Source organism: Neopsephotus bourkii, unplaced genomic scaffold (genome assembly GCF_033783945.1).
Source record: "Neopsephotus bourkii isolate Nb327-2 ecotype Australia unplaced genomic scaffold, CSIRO-AGI_Nbou_v1 NB_1557, whole genome shotgun sequence".
Lineage (NCBI taxonomy): Eukaryota > Metazoa > Chordata > Aves > Psittaciformes > Psittacidae > Neopsephotus > Neopsephotus bourkii.
The window spans coordinates 179295-195052 of NW_026902033.1; the positions used below are offsets into that span (position 1 = coordinate 179295).

Sequence of the window (15758 nt, forward strand, 5' to 3'; positions counted from 1 at the left end):
TCTTGAGCCCCCCGTTGCTGGTGGCCATCCCCAGACCCAGGCACAACAGGGTTCAAGCAAGGAGCTCTTGACCTGGGGTTTGAAAGGTGCCTTCACCCCTGCACTTAAACACCCTCATGGTGCTGGAGGGAGTTACTGTAGGAAGGGCTGATTGAGCTCAATGTTGGGTGCAGCAGGGGCTGTGCAGGCACCCAGCTCCGCTCCTTCCCTGGGGATGGATGGGAATTACCTTTCGGATGGATTCCTTGCAGGAAGCAGCCTCTGGGAGCACACATCCTGCTGGTCCTGGATGCACGGCGCTGTGCTGGGTGAGCTGCAGCTTCCTGCTGCTCCCTGAAGGGGACAGCTCGGCCTCCAGACCTGGCAGCGCAGGGACAGGGATCATGGAATCATAGAATGGTTTGGGTTGGAATGGTCCTTAAGATCATCCAGTTCCAACCCCCCTGTCATGGGCAGGGACACCTCACACTAAACCATGGCACCCAAGGCTCTGTCCAACCTGGCCTTGAACACTGCCAGGGATGGAGATGAGCAGTAAAAGCTCAACCTCGGTTTTACCCAGCTCCGAAGGGACCAGCCAGTGGGGGAGTGATACAGAAGGGCTGTATCCAAGGGGCTGCGGTGCTTCCCCATCAGATGGAGCCTGTGCTGAGCGGAGCTGCTGCCTCTTCAGCTGCTGGAGCGCAGCCGGGGTGCTCAGAGACAGCAGCAGTGTGGATTGGAGAGCGTTTGCTGTTACCTACCCCAGGCCCCAGCTCCATGAACCAAGTGCTCCCCTGTGCCGGCAGCACGAGGAGGGCACAGTGAAGGTGGGATCACCCCGGGACACTGATAACATCGATCCCTTCCCCTGGGTGACACCGGCCATGGCACATGGCTCATAGAGCTGCACACTCGGCTCGGCTCGGCTCGGCTCATCCATCAGCAGCCGCTGTGCGGGGACGGTGCCGGGAGGTGGCCGAGCCCCTGCCACGTTAAGGGGACAGCCCCGCTGCCCCGCTCCTGCCCGCTGCACCCCTGCCCTCGGCTGTCAGCAGCGCTTGAACGTAACCGGGAGGCCGCGGCTTTGGCTCCGGGGGGGGAAGAGACTTGAGCAGCTGGAGCGGGTCCCGAAGGATGCTTCGGGTTTGCTTGGATGGGAGATGTGGGGAGCGAGGAAACCCCCCGGGCCCCCACTGGCACCTTCCCTGGTCAACGGAGAGTCCACAGTGAAGCATCAAACACAAAGAGCTGCAGCAGCATCCCCCATTGCAGGAAGTGATGCAGACAAACCACCCCGTGCTTCCCAAGGGACTGACCCCCAAACCTCAGGATGTGCTATTGAGTATCCCCCACCCATCCATTGTGCTTGTCCCGGGGCCCAAACCCCATCCCAGGTGCCTGCAGCCCCAGCTGCTCCTTCCCAGCACCCCAAGTGCCACCTTCCCCCTGCAGTCCCTTTTCTCTGTCACCTCCAGACACTGCACACAGAAACAAGGGGAGATGCAGTGCAGCAGCTCGGCAGACACTGCACACAGAGACAAGGGGAGATGCAGTGCAGCAGCTCGGCCCTGCCAGTTACCTTCCTCACCGCTGGGTCATCAAAACGGGACGTGGAGCCCCCAGGGCCTCAGGTGGGCAGAGCAGTGCAGGATCCCAGTGACAAACACATCCCTGCTCCCAGCAGGGTGAGCCCACCTTGGCCAGCACAGTGTCTGTCACCCCGAGGACAGCCCCATGGCCAGGGGCTGGCAGAAGGTCCCTGGCACCACGAGATGCTGCACAAGAGCAGGAGTTGGTTGAAGGCAGACACAGGGGAGCCGGATGCAGCCGAGCCCCCTTGGGTGCCAGATTTCAGCACCAAATCCAATTTTGCCTGACGTTAATCCCAACTTTCCAGCTTGCTGCAGATTATCCGTCAATGACAGCTTTCCATGCGGGAGAGCTGGGGCGGGAAAGCTCTTTCTCTGTTTAACTGACCCTAAAGACACTGGCTTTACAGCAGAGCTTGGGACACGTGGGACACACAGGGTGCATGCTCGCTCCACCACTGGCACACTCCTGATGCCTCCGCGCAGCCCCGTCACATTAAACCCAACTGGACAATGCCAAGGTGGTTCTCCAATGAAACCCCAAGGCCATGGGCTCAGGAACATCATCCCTGCTGGCACCACAGCTGAGCTGTGCTACGGGTGAGGCTCCCCTGCCCAGCCCATTCCCATCCATCCCACAGCCCACTTCCCACCCGCTCCCCTCTATAACCAGGAGCTAAATCAGCACTGGGACAGACATGACTTCCTGCCCATTCAGTTACAGAACCCAGACTGGTTTGGGTTGAAGGGGACCTTAAAGCTCCTCCAGCTCCAACCCCAACCCCTTCCACTGGAGCAGCTTGCTCCAAGCCCCTGTGTCCAGCCTGGCCTTGAGCACTGCCAGGGATGGGGCAGCCACAGCTCTGGGGGTGCAGCCCAGCACACGGGGGGCATTCTGGGCTCATGAAGCTGGGTCATGGGGAGCTGCTCCTCCTTCCACTCACCCCATTTTCACTGCACACCCAAGAGCTGCACCTGGGTCACACTCACAGCATCCCCTGAGCACCCGGACGCGCTCCCACCCCATCCCCTCCCCAGCACCTGAACGTGCAGGGGCAGGGACACAGCACAGCGCGGGCTCGCTCTCTAAATCAATACCACTCTTCAAATTTATTTTGTAGGAATTACTTCTAATATCTCTTTGTGAGCGGAGGAGGGCTCGGGGATGTCCTCATTCCAGCTGTAAACACGGGAATACAGATCTGGGGAGCCGGGGAAGAGACACAAAAAAGTGCATGTTACAAAATTCTCAACTAAAATAGATTTTACGTGTATTACGGCTTCCGTTTAAATTCTACCGCCTGCATCTCTTCAGCTTCAAAAAATAGTTCCATATCTAATAGATTAAAAAAGCAGGAAATCTTTTCATTAGGGATAAGACATTTCCATTCATTTACATGCTGTCTGCACAACAGCATCAGCAACCACGTGAACCTCGCCCAACGCTGTCGGCCCGAAGCAGGGTCTAACAGGAGGAGAGGCAGGATTTGTGCCCTCCAGCCCCAGGGCAAGTACAAGTTCTCTTCTACCCCAAGAGGAGCCAGGACTCAGGTGGGAGCAGGGGATAAGGGTCAGGATTGGAGCTGCAGTGGGGTTCTGTGGTTCCAGGGCTGCTTTCAGCCCTGCTCTGCCTGCGCAGCATCGCTCAGGTGGGCTTTGGAGCATCCTGCCCCTTAGGGCACTTTTCCTAAGGGAAAGCAGCCGCAGGCACTTCCCTGCCTCAGGGAGTCCCTTGGGAGCCAAGTGTGTGCATTTAGGGCTTCCCATCACCTTCCACTGCAGCGCTGTGCACCACGGCCCTGGGTGTAGCTGCTCCATCCCCTGATGACCCCCTCATCCAAAACGAGCAGGAGCAGCCCCGCTCCTCCAGCATCCTCCCTCCATCATCCCTCTCCCTGCAGCATCAGAGACCGCTTTCTCCACCACCTCCTCGCTTCCCTGTGGCGCTTCCACTTGAGAAGTGGTCCTGCCTCCCACCCCAGCACAGCAGCACCGCATCCACAGCCCAGCCACCTCCTTCCAAGAGACCACCAGTGCCCAAGTTAATTGTTGAGGAGAAATCTGAGCAATCACTTTGACACTAACAGTATCTTGAGGTATAAATGAGAGAAGAGGCTTCACCCGCCGAGTCCTGCTTGCACATCAAGGAGCAAACCTCCTGGAGCTGGGCTTTGCAAGGCAAGGATCAATGGGGCTTTTCCAGCATCTTCTGCAACACTGAGTGGGAACCATGCACCGACGGCTGGGAGACGCCTGCCCTGCTCGCCTGCTGTCACCTCCTCTCCAGTCATCGTCTCCTGGACACGTTCCCCTCTTTGGTATGTAGAGCAGATCTCCGGAGAGCTCCTGGGTTACACCACTGCCATGTCGTGGACTTGCTGTGGGGTTTTCTCTCCATGTCAGGAGGGGTGCAGTGGTCAGAGCCCCATGAGGAGCCCAGGCAGTGCTGCTTGCAGGGGCAGGACAGCATTAAAGCAGTCTGAACACTTCACATGGGCTTGGGAAGATGCAGATCCCTACTTCCACTGAGTGACTCCAGGCAGCAGGAACATGGGCTGAGATGGTGCCAATTCTCCTTCTTCACATTAGTGCAATCGAGAAGCGGCCGCCCAGCTTGGTGCGAGTGACTCGGGCTGTGACACTGTCCTTTGGTTTGCTTTAGCATCGACTCCAGCAGTTGGGGTGAAGATAAACCAAGGTCTGTGTAGGACCTGTACACGTAAGGCAAGAGGCAAGATGTGTGGGGCTGAGGCTGCATGTGCCCATGCAACCTTCACCCATGCTCAGTTCCTTCCGGGAGCCGCTTTGGTGAGCTCGCTCGGGCACCGGCATGGGTTCGGAGGGGACTGCTCCATGGCAGCGCTGCTGCTGGCTTCTCAGCACAGGCAGGGCAGGACCGACCCCGAGGGGAGGGGGCAATGCTGGCAAGAGCCAAGAACACTCAAGGAAGGGGTCATCGCTTCCCCTCCGGCTGCTGCACACTGGAACCATGGGGGGTTAAACCGGGACTGAAAATGATGTTACAGGGAAACGAACTGGGATGAGAGAGCAAACCCACTTCCACCACGGCGGCCACTGGAGGAAGAGCAACAGCTGGAAGGGAAAACATGGCTCTCACCAGCAGATCCCACTTGGAGCTCCCAGCTAGAGCCGGCTTTCTGGGGCAGGAGATCCTCCGGGATGAGGTTGGGCAACACAGCAGGGCTCAGCTCTCCATAGCGCTGCTCTGGGATGTGAAGCCTCTGATCCTGCAGCTCCCTCTGCTCTGCCATGGAGCAGGTCTCCAAGCCTGGCTGCCAGGCCCCAGTCCAGGCGGTGAAACACGGAACAGGGAGATGAGGGAAGAGAAAGATGAGGGGAAAACAGGGTCCCCTCTTCCTCTGATGGAGCAAAACCCGCTCAAGCACAACACAAGGCCACTGCACCCAGGCAGCTCCCAAAGCATCGGCTGGATTCTGAAGCAGCTCTCACCCACTGGGAATCCTCACAGTGGGACAAAGGGGACTCTCCCGTGCTCCACCATGGTCTCAGTCCTCCCACTTCACATCAGGGCACCAAAACCCCAGGGCTGTCACAGCTTGACTCGTCCAGAGCACCACAGCATCCTTCCTGCGCCTCTCCACCGTTCCCACCAGCGATGGCTCTGCATTCAGTTTACTGGCTTTCATTCCCTGCGAACCCCTCCCAATATATGCATCTCTAGATACATATATAGATATAGATTTACATATGCAAGTACCTATATCTATATACATATATTTATTTTATAGGTATATATTCATTTATGCTTTTAAAGAAGTGCTGTGCTTTCAACTGCTGCCTTCCTCCTCAGGGATCCACTGCGGCACGCGCGCCTCAGCCCCAGGAACGAGCGCTGGGCGCTCTCGCCTGCAGGCAGCACCAGGGAGGGCATCAAGAGCACTGGGGTACCCCGGATCATCGGCCTGGGCCGGCGCTGCGGGGCCGCTCCTCCTGCCCGTGCCCCCTGGGGACCGCGCTACTGCGGGTTCTTGAGGATGCGCCCGTGTCTGAAGTCGTAGACGTGACGGCAGAGGAACACCAGCTCGGGGTCGGTGTCCTCAGGCACCTTGCGGTGCAGGGGCGTGGAGTACTCCTCCGAGGGAGGGACCATGATGGATTTCCTGCCCGGGATCCCTTCGATGCGACGCTTTGCCAAGGCACAAAATCTGCAAGGGAATTACAGCAAAGGGTTAGCACCGACCTGCTGGCAGCCGTGGAATGGGTTGGATTGGAAGGGACCTGAAAGCTCCTCCAGCTCCAACCCCAACCCCTTCCACTGGAGCAGCTTGCTCCAAGCCCCTGTGTCCAACCTGGCCTTGAGCACTGCCAGGGATGGGGCAGCCACAGCTTCTCTGGGCACCCTGTGCCAGCGCCTCAGCACCCTCACAGGGAAGAGCTTCTGCCTAAGAGCTCAGCTCAGTCTCCCCTCGGGCAGGTTCAAGCCATTCCCCTTGGCCTGGCCCTACAGGCCCTTGTCCCAAGCCCCTCTCCAGGTTTCCTGCAGCCCCTTTAGGCACTGGAGCTGCTCTCAGGTCTCCCCTTCAGGAGCCTTCTCTTCTCCAGGCTGCCCCAGCCCAGCTCTCTCAGCCTGGCTCCAGAGCAAAGCAGCTCCAGCCCTCACAGCATCCCCATGGCCTCCTCTAGCCTCCCTCCAACAGCTCCACGTCCCTCTTGTGCTGCTGCCCCAGAGCTGGATGCAGGATGCAGGGGGGTCTCCCCAGAGCACAGCAGAGGGGCAGGATCCCCTCCTGGAGCTGCTGCTCACACAGGTTTACAGAATACACAGGTATATGTAAGGATGATTTCCTGCCTTGCTCAGCTTTTACCTCCAAGTTATATTTTCCTGCACTGTCCTCCACTGATGTCCCAGGGTCATACAAGTACAAATGGCTGTGAGCTCCTTAAAGCATACATTCAAACCCCATGCAGACGAGGCCTCAGTGCCATGGGTTAGTGGTGGCCCTGGCAGTGCTGGGGAATGGTTGGACTCAGTGACCTTAAAGGTCTTTTCCAGCGTGGTTGGTTCAGTGACATTACCCAAACCAGGCTCAGAATGACTCCAGAGTGGAAGCAGCACTCACACTCTGCAGTACACAGCTCGCACACAGACTGTGCCTCATCCAGCTCCAGCTCGACCAGAGCCTGTAGGGCTGGGACCGTTCTGCTGGGTGATGCCTGGGAAGGGAAAGACTGACAAGAGCTGGAGGCAGATGAAGATCCCAGAAGGCTTCCAGTGTCTGAAGGGGGCCTATAGGGATGCTGGGGAGGGACTCTTCATTAGGGACTGTAGTGACAGGACAAGGGGTAATGGGTTCAAACTGAAACAGGGGAAGTTTAGATTGGATCTAAGGAAGAAGTTCTTTCCTGTGAGGGTGCTGAGGCACTGGAATGGGTTGCCCAGGGAGGTTGTGAATGCTCCATCCCTGGCAGTGTTCAAGGCCAGGTTGGACAGAGCCTTGGGTGCCATGGTTTAGTGTGAGGTGTCCCTGCCCATGGCAGGAGGCCTGGAACTGAAGGTAGTTAAGGTGCTTTCCAACCCTGACTGTTCTGTGATTCTCTAGCAGCAAGTGAAGAGCACCACCTACCTGCAGTACTCTGCGAAGGTCAGCACGTAGCATTTCTCCTCGATGCAGGCAACACTGTTCTCGTCCTGATGCCGGGATGCAAAGATCTCGTTCTGCAAGGGAAGGAAGGAAGAGGTCACCCCGGAGCCCACACCTTCTCCCAGCACCCTAAAGGGGTGCCCATGCATCAAAGCATGCCCATAGCAGATGCTCCTTAGAGCCAGCACTGCACATAATCCAGATGCCTTCCAGGTGCTCTGGGTCTATTTACAGTGTGCACCAGAATTTCATCCAGCAGCAGGGTGGATCTAAGGCAGATCTCCACTGTGAGGGTGCTGAGGCGCTGGCACAGGGTGCCCAGAGAAGCTGTGGCTGCCCCATCCCTGGCAGTGCTCAAGGCCAGGTTGGACACAGGGGCTTGGAGCAAGCTGCTCCAGTGGAAGGGGTTGGAGCTGGAGGAGCTTTCAGGTCCCTTCAACCCAAACCAGTTTGGGATTCTATGAGATGTTCATCAGAGAAACTGAAGCACCACACCTTGCTCTGCACCTTGGGGTGCTCCTTCAATCAGCACTACCTGAGTCATCTCTGACAAGCCCATCCCCAGTGCTCAGCCCAAACCCTGCACTCGCAGTTGAAGTCTTGTGTAATGAGGCAGCTGTGCACAAACCTGGCTCAGCTCCTCCTGGCCAGGCTTCCAGTGCTCCCTGCACTGAAGTGCAACTGGATACAGTCACGCTTCGCTGATGGAGCAGGGAACTATCAGGTCCCATGTTCTGGTTTCAAAACCCAGCTGTGCCCTGCATCCAGGCAGATGCCATTCCCAGCTCTCATCCCCTTAGTTAAGAAAGCAAGACAAGGAAGAAGGCACCAACCATGCGATGGGTTATAAGCAGCACCAGTCACTTCTCCCTTCCCAGTTAATCCCAACGTGTTCTGTCACCCCATGCAAAGCAGAGCAAGGTGTGAGGCCATAATGATTCACATGGGTTTACTTTTAAGAAGCCAACTATTAAAGTGGCACAACAGCCCCGAGTCACTCTTGAATTCTCATCATAAACCTGGACAGGGGAGGATGACACAGCCACTTCTGCACAACACAAACACATTGCTGGAGTTTATGCAGCAGATTAAAGGATTTATGATAAAGGCAGCATGAGAGATGGGTGCTCCATGGCTTGGAACACTGCAGGGATGGGGCAGCCACAGCTTCCCTGGACAAGCACATCAGCACCCTCACAGTGAGGAGCACCTGGCAGCAGCTGCCTCCCAGCCAAGGGGCAGCTCCATTCACCCAAACCAGCAGCTCAGCCCCGAGCTGAGCCCAGCCAGAGGTACTGGGAGACCTGGGCTGATCCCCTCTCCCCACAGCAGCGCAGAGGCAATGGATGCTCTCACCCCCAGTGTCGTGTCCGCCCGTCTCACCTGGTGCATACTGGGGTTGCGGCCCCCCTGTGTGTGCTCTGGTCTGTAGTACCACAGGAGGCTCATCATCAGCTCCCCTGCAAGAAGATGCATTCAAACACATCAAACCTCAGCTTTCATGGGGTGTTTTCCCACTAATACCCAGCCTCCTCCTCCTGCTCCATCCCTTTCATTCCCATTGCTCTCACGGAGAGGCAGCTGTGCTGTGATAAATATTTCATGCTGAACTAGAGGTGTCCTTTTGTTACAGCAAGAGGCTGTATGAAGCCGTCACGCTGCTACTCTCCTCACCCCTTCTATGTGTGCTACATTGCCACAGAGAGGGCAGGGAGGCACAAAACCAGAACAGAACACAAAAGGCCAGCCTTCCCATCTGAAGGAAGCATCCACTTGGACACAAGCTGGGAGAGGTGCTCATCCAACGCTCAGTGCCTGCAGCATGAACTCCAGGTTAATGCTGGAATTGCTGCTGCAGGGCGATGTGACCAAGATGGGCCTCACCACACGCTGATCACTTCTACACGTAGCTTCATTGCTGCTTTTAAGCCAGACCTGTGCATTGCAACCTCTGGTACAGCTTCCTTGGCTCGAGTATCACTACTCAGACCCGGGAGCAGAGCATCAAACCCACACTGCTCCAATCACCACCTCTGCCTGGGTCCCATCACAAGCTTCTGCAGACAAGCCTGTGCTCCACACCAGCTCCCAGCCCAGATGTTGGGGAGAGCATCCGAGTAAACAGCAGCTCCCGAGACATCAGTTGCAGTGAAATGATACAGGAGATGGGTGCTAAGATGGGCACGTGGCAGCTCTTCCGTGCTCGCACACCAGGAAGATTGTGATAGCCAGTCCCAGGCTTGTGATTAAAGAGCATTCAGCTCCAGGAACGACCCGAATGAAAGCCATGGGGTTAACCCCTGCCTCTTCATCAGCCGGGCTGGCAGCAGCAGAGCTCCCCGAACACACCTGCAGCATCCCCAGATCCATCACCCCCCGGCTCTCAAGCACACACACAGCAGGCACTCTGCTGGCTCAGTACCTGTCTTGGGGTCCTCCCACAGCGCCGATATCTTCGCCACGTAGGGCATGGATTTCTTCCGGGGTCCGGACTTCAAGAGGACCGTGTCTCGCACCCGGATGATCTCCCCGTCCCTCTCCACAGCCTGGTAGCTCTTGCGAACGGCCGGCTCCGGTTCGTTCTGCACCATGGGAACACAGACACATACACAGCAACCTGAGTGCAGGGGCACAGCGCTGGTGCAGGGTCTGCTACCCCACCACAGACCCCTCTGGTCCTGCTGTGAAGGCAAAACCTGCCTGAGCCTGCTCAGAGCTGAGTGCTCAGGAGGAGTCACACAGCCTAAGAGCACTCACAGCATCTCTACTGCCACCTGGCTGGTTTATAACGACAGAGGTCATGGAATGGGTTGGGTTGGAAGGGGCCTTAAAGCTCCTCCAGCCCCAACCCCAACCCCTTCCACCAGAGCAGCTTGCTCCAAGCCCCTGTGTCCAACCTGGCCTTGAGCACTGCCAGGGATGGGGCAGCCACAGCTTCTCTGGGCACCCTGTGCCAGCGCCTCAGCACCCTCACAGGGAAGAGCTTCTGCCTTACCTCCAACCTGAACTTCCCCTCTTTCAGCCTGAACCCATCTCCCCTTGCCAGGTCAAAGGAGTCACTTCTTCCATGGGCAGGGCACACACAGGTAAAGCAAGTTCCCTAGGGAGCAGCACCCAGGTGCTCACAGGTCACACTGGTTTCAAATGGAGCAGCACACCCCTCTTTCTCCTGCCCGGTGCTGGCAGTGAGGAGCAGCTCCCCAGAGGACAGCACATCTCCCAGAGCAGGGATTCATGGAATTACCACCCTCATTTCTCAGGCGTTTCTGTCACACTCATTGCTACAGAAAACAAGATACACTTTGAATAATATGCATTTACGTGACACCAGTGTTGTAATAAAACATTAGGTATTTCACATAACCAGGGCAGGGAGGCCATGGCATAAAGCTTTCCTTAACAAGATTCCCAACACCTCCTTCATGCCCTCTAACATCACAGAACGATCGCTTTTTGGACAATAAACTAGAGGCATTTATGTTCCTTCTCTTCTAAAACCCCTTTGGGAATGGCTGCGCAGGACGGGTTTAGCCTCCTGCCACAGCACCCAGGCAACATTGGAAGCCTCAAGTGCCAGGACTTAAGGAGATCAAGGGTGCGCTGCTCCTTTCCAAGTGTCAGAGTCTGAGTGATGGATGCAAGAGGCCGGTCTGCGGCTTCTGCAAGCTTCATTCCTGCACAGCCCATGGTGCTCGTATGCAGCCTGAAGAGCTGGAGCTACAGAACCTGTCCTGGATGATGCTCTCTGCAGCTCCAGCTTACCCCAGTGCACCCAGCAGCAGCACAGACACATCTGCCTGGACCTTACTGCATGGTCTGCGCCTTGTCCTACCTCCCCAGAGAGCACGGGGCTCCAGGTCTGCAGGCCACAGCTCTGATGCTTTAATAACACGATGGACATTAAGTTCTTCCTCAATCAAAGTGGACTTTGCTGTAGTTAATTCAATTCCCTAGCAGGAAATCTCCCATCCTGCAGGAGCCAAGGACAGACAAGGAGTCCTTGAAGGAGTGACTGGCCATGCCATCACGTAAGAAAGGGGATGCTGGTTGCTAGAAAAGGTCCATCTGGGAAGCAGGGCACTGCCCCTGTGCTCTCTGGGGAGCCCTGCTGGGCTGCAGACACCATCAGCAAGAACACCACCTTACAAGAGCTGCCTTGACACAACTGCTCCTTACAGCACAGCTGAACCAGCCCTCATCCTCCCACAGGGGCTGCCCTGATGCCAGGGGATGGCAGCGGAGGACGAGGCCTCTGCAGGATGGATGCTCAGGTGCCACCCCTGCAGGCACCAAAGCCAAGCAGCACTCATCACCATGGCTTGTGAGCTGATGCTAGCACAGGAGCAGCAGCTTCCCCTCCCCTCCCCAGCCGCCTGCCCCATCGTGCAAGGTAAAACCAGGGCATGAAAGCAAACAAGGCCAGCAGCAGCTTGGCCTTGCAGACCAGCCAAAAGGCACTGCTGCTGCTTTGACTCACCATTTGCCTCCAAGAGGCTCCAGATGGCACAGAGTGAGCACCTCCAGCCTGAAGCAAAGCCCAAAACACTCTCAAGTCATCATGAAGACCATGGAATGGTTTGGGTTGAAGGGACCATAAACTGCTCCAGCTCCAACCCCTGCCATGGGCAGGGACCCCTTCCACTGGAGCAGCTTGCTCCAAGCCCCTGTGTCCAACCTGGCCTTGAGCACTGCCAGGGATGGGGCAGCCACAGCTTCTCTGGGCACCCTGTGCCAGCGCCTCAGCACCCTCACAGGGAAGGATTCCTTCCTTGAACCTAACCTAAGTGCCCCCTGTTTAAGTTTGAACCCAAGTGGCAGTAACAAGGTTACACAGCGCTGTTGGTCATTATAATACACAGGTACCAACAAGGTAACCTGTGCCATCTGTGTTTCCCAGGTGCAGACACTGATCCTGATGAGCCCCAGAACCAATGGAAACAACTCCTTTGAGCCCAGATGCAGGCACCATGAGCAGAAAATGGTTCATGTGGGGTTCCCCCCACTCACAGCCTGTGTGCATCTCATGCACGTTACATCAGCCTCCAGTTTTTATCTGTAGCATTTGCTGGGCTCAGTGACTTTCTACCATTATTTCCAGATCCTTTTCCACTTCATATAGAACCTTAGAACAGTTTAGGTTAGAAAGGACTTTAAGACCATGCAATTCCAACCCTGCCACTGGCAGGGACACCTTGCACTGGACTTAAGGGAAGAGCTTCTACCTAACAGCTCAGCTCAGTCTCCCCTCGTGCAGGTTCAAGCCATTCCCCTTGGCCTGTCCCTACAGGCCCTTGTCCCAAGCCCCTCTCCAGGTTTCCCGCAGGCCCAAAGGGGTCCAGCACCCCCAGCACCTACCACCACATAGACAGCCTTCTCACAGGCTGCGCCCACGGGGATCCAGCCGTTGGTCGCCCTCCTCCTGCTGATGCGCTGCTGCTTGGGGTGGGAATGGCCCCCGGCTGCTTTGCTGTCCGAGGCGTGGAGGCAGCCCGGGGTATTGCGGAGGCCGGACTTGGAGCCGCTGGGGGGCTTGGAGCTCTGGGGACATTCCCGGGCCATGGTCTGAGGGTCGGAGTTGGGGGTCTGCAGATGAGGGACGGGCTCCGCAGCCGGCGGCACGCTGGGTACAGGACATCCTGAGAGCGGGTGGGCAGGCGACGCGGGGTGCCCGGCCACGGGGATTGTGAGGTTCAGCTGGTCCAGAGACTTGCAGCCTTCTGACAGGAGGGGAGGAGAGAGACATTTCAGACGGATCCCAGCTGGAATACAGCAAACTGCACAAGGGGGCCCCAGCTGCCACCGCTTCCACCTGGAATCCATGGAATCACAGAACCCAGCCTGCTTTGGGTTGGAAGGGAGCTTAAAGCTCCTCCAGCTCCAACCCCAACCCCTTCCACTGGAGCAGCTTGCTCCAAGCCCCTGTGTCCAACCTGGCCTTGAGCACTGCCAGGGATGGGGCAGCCACAGCTTCTCTGGGCACCCTGTGCCAGCGCCTCAGCACCCTCACAGGGAAGAGCTTCTGCCTAAGAGCTCAGCTCAGTCTCCCCTCAGGCAGGTTCAAGCCATTCCCCTTGGCCTGTCCCTACAGGCCCTTGTCCCAAGCCCCTCTCCAGGTTTCCTGCAGCCCCTTTAGGCACTGGAGCTGCTCTCAGGTCTCCCCTTCAGGAGCCTTCTCTTCTCCAGGCTGCCCCAGCCCAGCTCTCCCAGCCTGGCTCCAGAGCAGAGCTGCTCCAGCCCTCACAGCATCATCCCCTTTATTGCATTATAGCAGCGAAGCCTCTTCCCATTGTAACTTCCCTTTGCACTGTCACTGGACTCTAAAAGCTGAGGCATTTCTAAGCAGCTCTGTGCTGCTCCAGTGCCAGTGATGACACCGCAGCGAGCCCATCTGAAACGGCCCACAGCACAGCAGCCACTAACACACACCGGCCTGGCTGGTGTCCAGAGCACTTCTGGCATCTCAGTATGTATAAAAGGACTCAAAGGCTCCTCAAAGCGAGGCAAGGATTAAACCACACTGGAGGAAGAAGCCGGCTTCCTTCAGAAAGCCAAATTCCAGGCAGGGAAAACGCAGATTCCCCAGATGAGCTCCACAAACACGAATCAAGGTGGAACCAACCTCTGGAAGGATGAATCACGCTGCTGCCTGCAGCAGAACCAGGTCCCTGCAGCAGGCTCATTCACACAGCAGGCTGGTCCATCGCCTGGCTCCACCTCTCAGGAGCACAAGAACACCTCACACCCAGCCCTCAACGCGGGCCAGGGTGTGCAGCACAGAGCAAGGAGGATCTCAGTTACCTCCTGCCAGCAGGGGGGAAGCTCCCAGGCCAGTATAAAACACCCCTGGATCCTAACCCTGAAATCCCTTTGGGGGGACCAAGAGGGCGGCTCCAGGTAACCCCCAGGAGATGCCTCCAGACCCGAGCGTGCTGAATGGGGCTGCCATGGGGCTGCTGAACACCGAAAGGTGAGAACCCAGCCGAGCTCACCAGGCTCCAGCTGCCTCCCCAATGGAATCACTGCCTCCAGGCTCCCACCTGACCCTCCCTAAGAGGGCTGCAACACGGGCACTGCTGGACCACAAGCGTGAGGACAGGTACAGACCATCCCAGACCCTGCTGAGCCCCAGCAGTGAGCAGAGAAATGAGGCCGGGAGCTCGGGTCCCGCCTGGCCTCCCCGAGCAGTGAATCACCTTGCAGGATCCTGCTTACAAAAGCACTTTGCAAGCCTGAGCTGAAGCAGGGCAAAGCTCCACAAAGGCACCTACAGCAGCTGAGGGCAGCAGCACGGAGCCCGAGGCTGCTCCTTGGCTGCACACGCTCCCAGCCCTTGCATCAGTAGGAAGGCAGCATCTCCCCAGCCTGCCCCATCTCATCCCACCACTCTGCTTTCAAACTGCTCACTGCAAAACCTCCATCTGCACCAGACAGCGATGCTTCCATGTGAACCTCACTGAACCCCAGCCTGGTTTGTGCTGGAAGGGACCTGAAAGCTCCTCCAGCTCCAACCCCTGCCATGGGCAGGGACCCCTTCCCCTGGAGCAGCTTGCTCCAAGCCCCTGTGTCCAACCTGGCCTTGAGCACTGCCAGGGATGGGGCAGCCACAGCTTCTCTGGGCACCCTGTGCCAGCGCCTCAGCAGCCTCACAGGAAAGAGCTTCTGCTTTATCCCCAACCTGAACCTCCCCTGTTTTAGTCTGAACCCATCACCCCTTGTCCCATTGCTCCAGTCCCTAATGAAGAGTCCCTCCCCAGCATCCCTGTAGCCCCCTTCAGACACTGGAAGCTGCTCTGAGGTCTCCACGCAGCCTCTCCAGTCTGAACAGCCCCAATGTTCTCAGCCTGTCAGTGAACATCTTGAACACACCAAGACAGGCAGATAGGACACAAGGCACAAGGCACATGCAGCTGGATCCCCTCGGACCAGCACTCTCAGATGGGAGCCTGCTGCTTGCAGCCAAAGTCCTCCTTTAATTCCCTGCAATCACCCACCCAGGGAAGGACGAGGTGTCCGAGGTGCACACATACAGGAAAATGAGCTCCTAAGCTTAAGTCCTGTTTATAGTCCAGGAATCCTCCCTGCCCGCTTCAAGCCACAGAACAAAGTCTGAGTTACTCGGCTGTTACACTCGGTTCTTAGTGCTGCTGGCAGGAGGAGGTCACACCAGGGAAGGTGCTGGCAGCGGGCTCACACACGGGCAGTAAATACATGCCCTGGGAGCTGAAGACCACGGTGTTTGCATCCTCCGGGCTGCACCAGGTCGGAGGCCCCAGCACATCCAAGTGCAGGAGCCAGGCAGTCTGATGTGACCTGGGGCAGTACCTGGGGAGCTGTGAGGCTGCTGCTGAGCTTGTCTGGAGAGCATTGCACCTGAATGGGACCTGCAGCCACAGGGGACAGCGGCGTCTTTAGGGACAGGAAGTTCTCCTGCAGCCAAACACTCCTGGGTTTCAGCAGCTTCCTACAGGTGACAAAGCCCGGCTCAAACCCAGCACCGGACCCAGGCTTCAGCCTCCCACCTGCAGGCCTGGTCCAAGTGGGTAAGTGATGCCCTGCTTGACTC

At 57.3% G+C, this 15758-nt stretch overlaps 1 protein-coding gene across 1 annotated transcript in view; it reads right to left on the reverse strand.

The window, feature by feature from the left end:
- Positions 1-5307: 5307 nt before the first annotated feature.
- Positions 5308-15758, reverse strand: part of BAHD1 (bromo adjacent homology domain containing 1) — a 41511-nt gene continuing 31060 nt past the window's right edge. The window contains exons 3-7 of the mRNA XM_061370996.1: positions 12551-12912; positions 9618-9777; positions 8579-8655; positions 7178-7269; positions 5308-5758 (exon numbers count right to left, since the gene is read on the reverse strand). Of these exons, the coding sequence (XP_061226980.1) occupies positions 5569-5758; positions 7178-7269; positions 8579-8655; positions 9618-9777; positions 12551-12912 (881 nt within the window). The 3' untranslated portion in view covers positions 5308-5568. The remainder of the gene's footprint in view (positions 5759-7177; positions 7270-8578; positions 8656-9617; positions 9778-12550; positions 12913-15758) is intronic.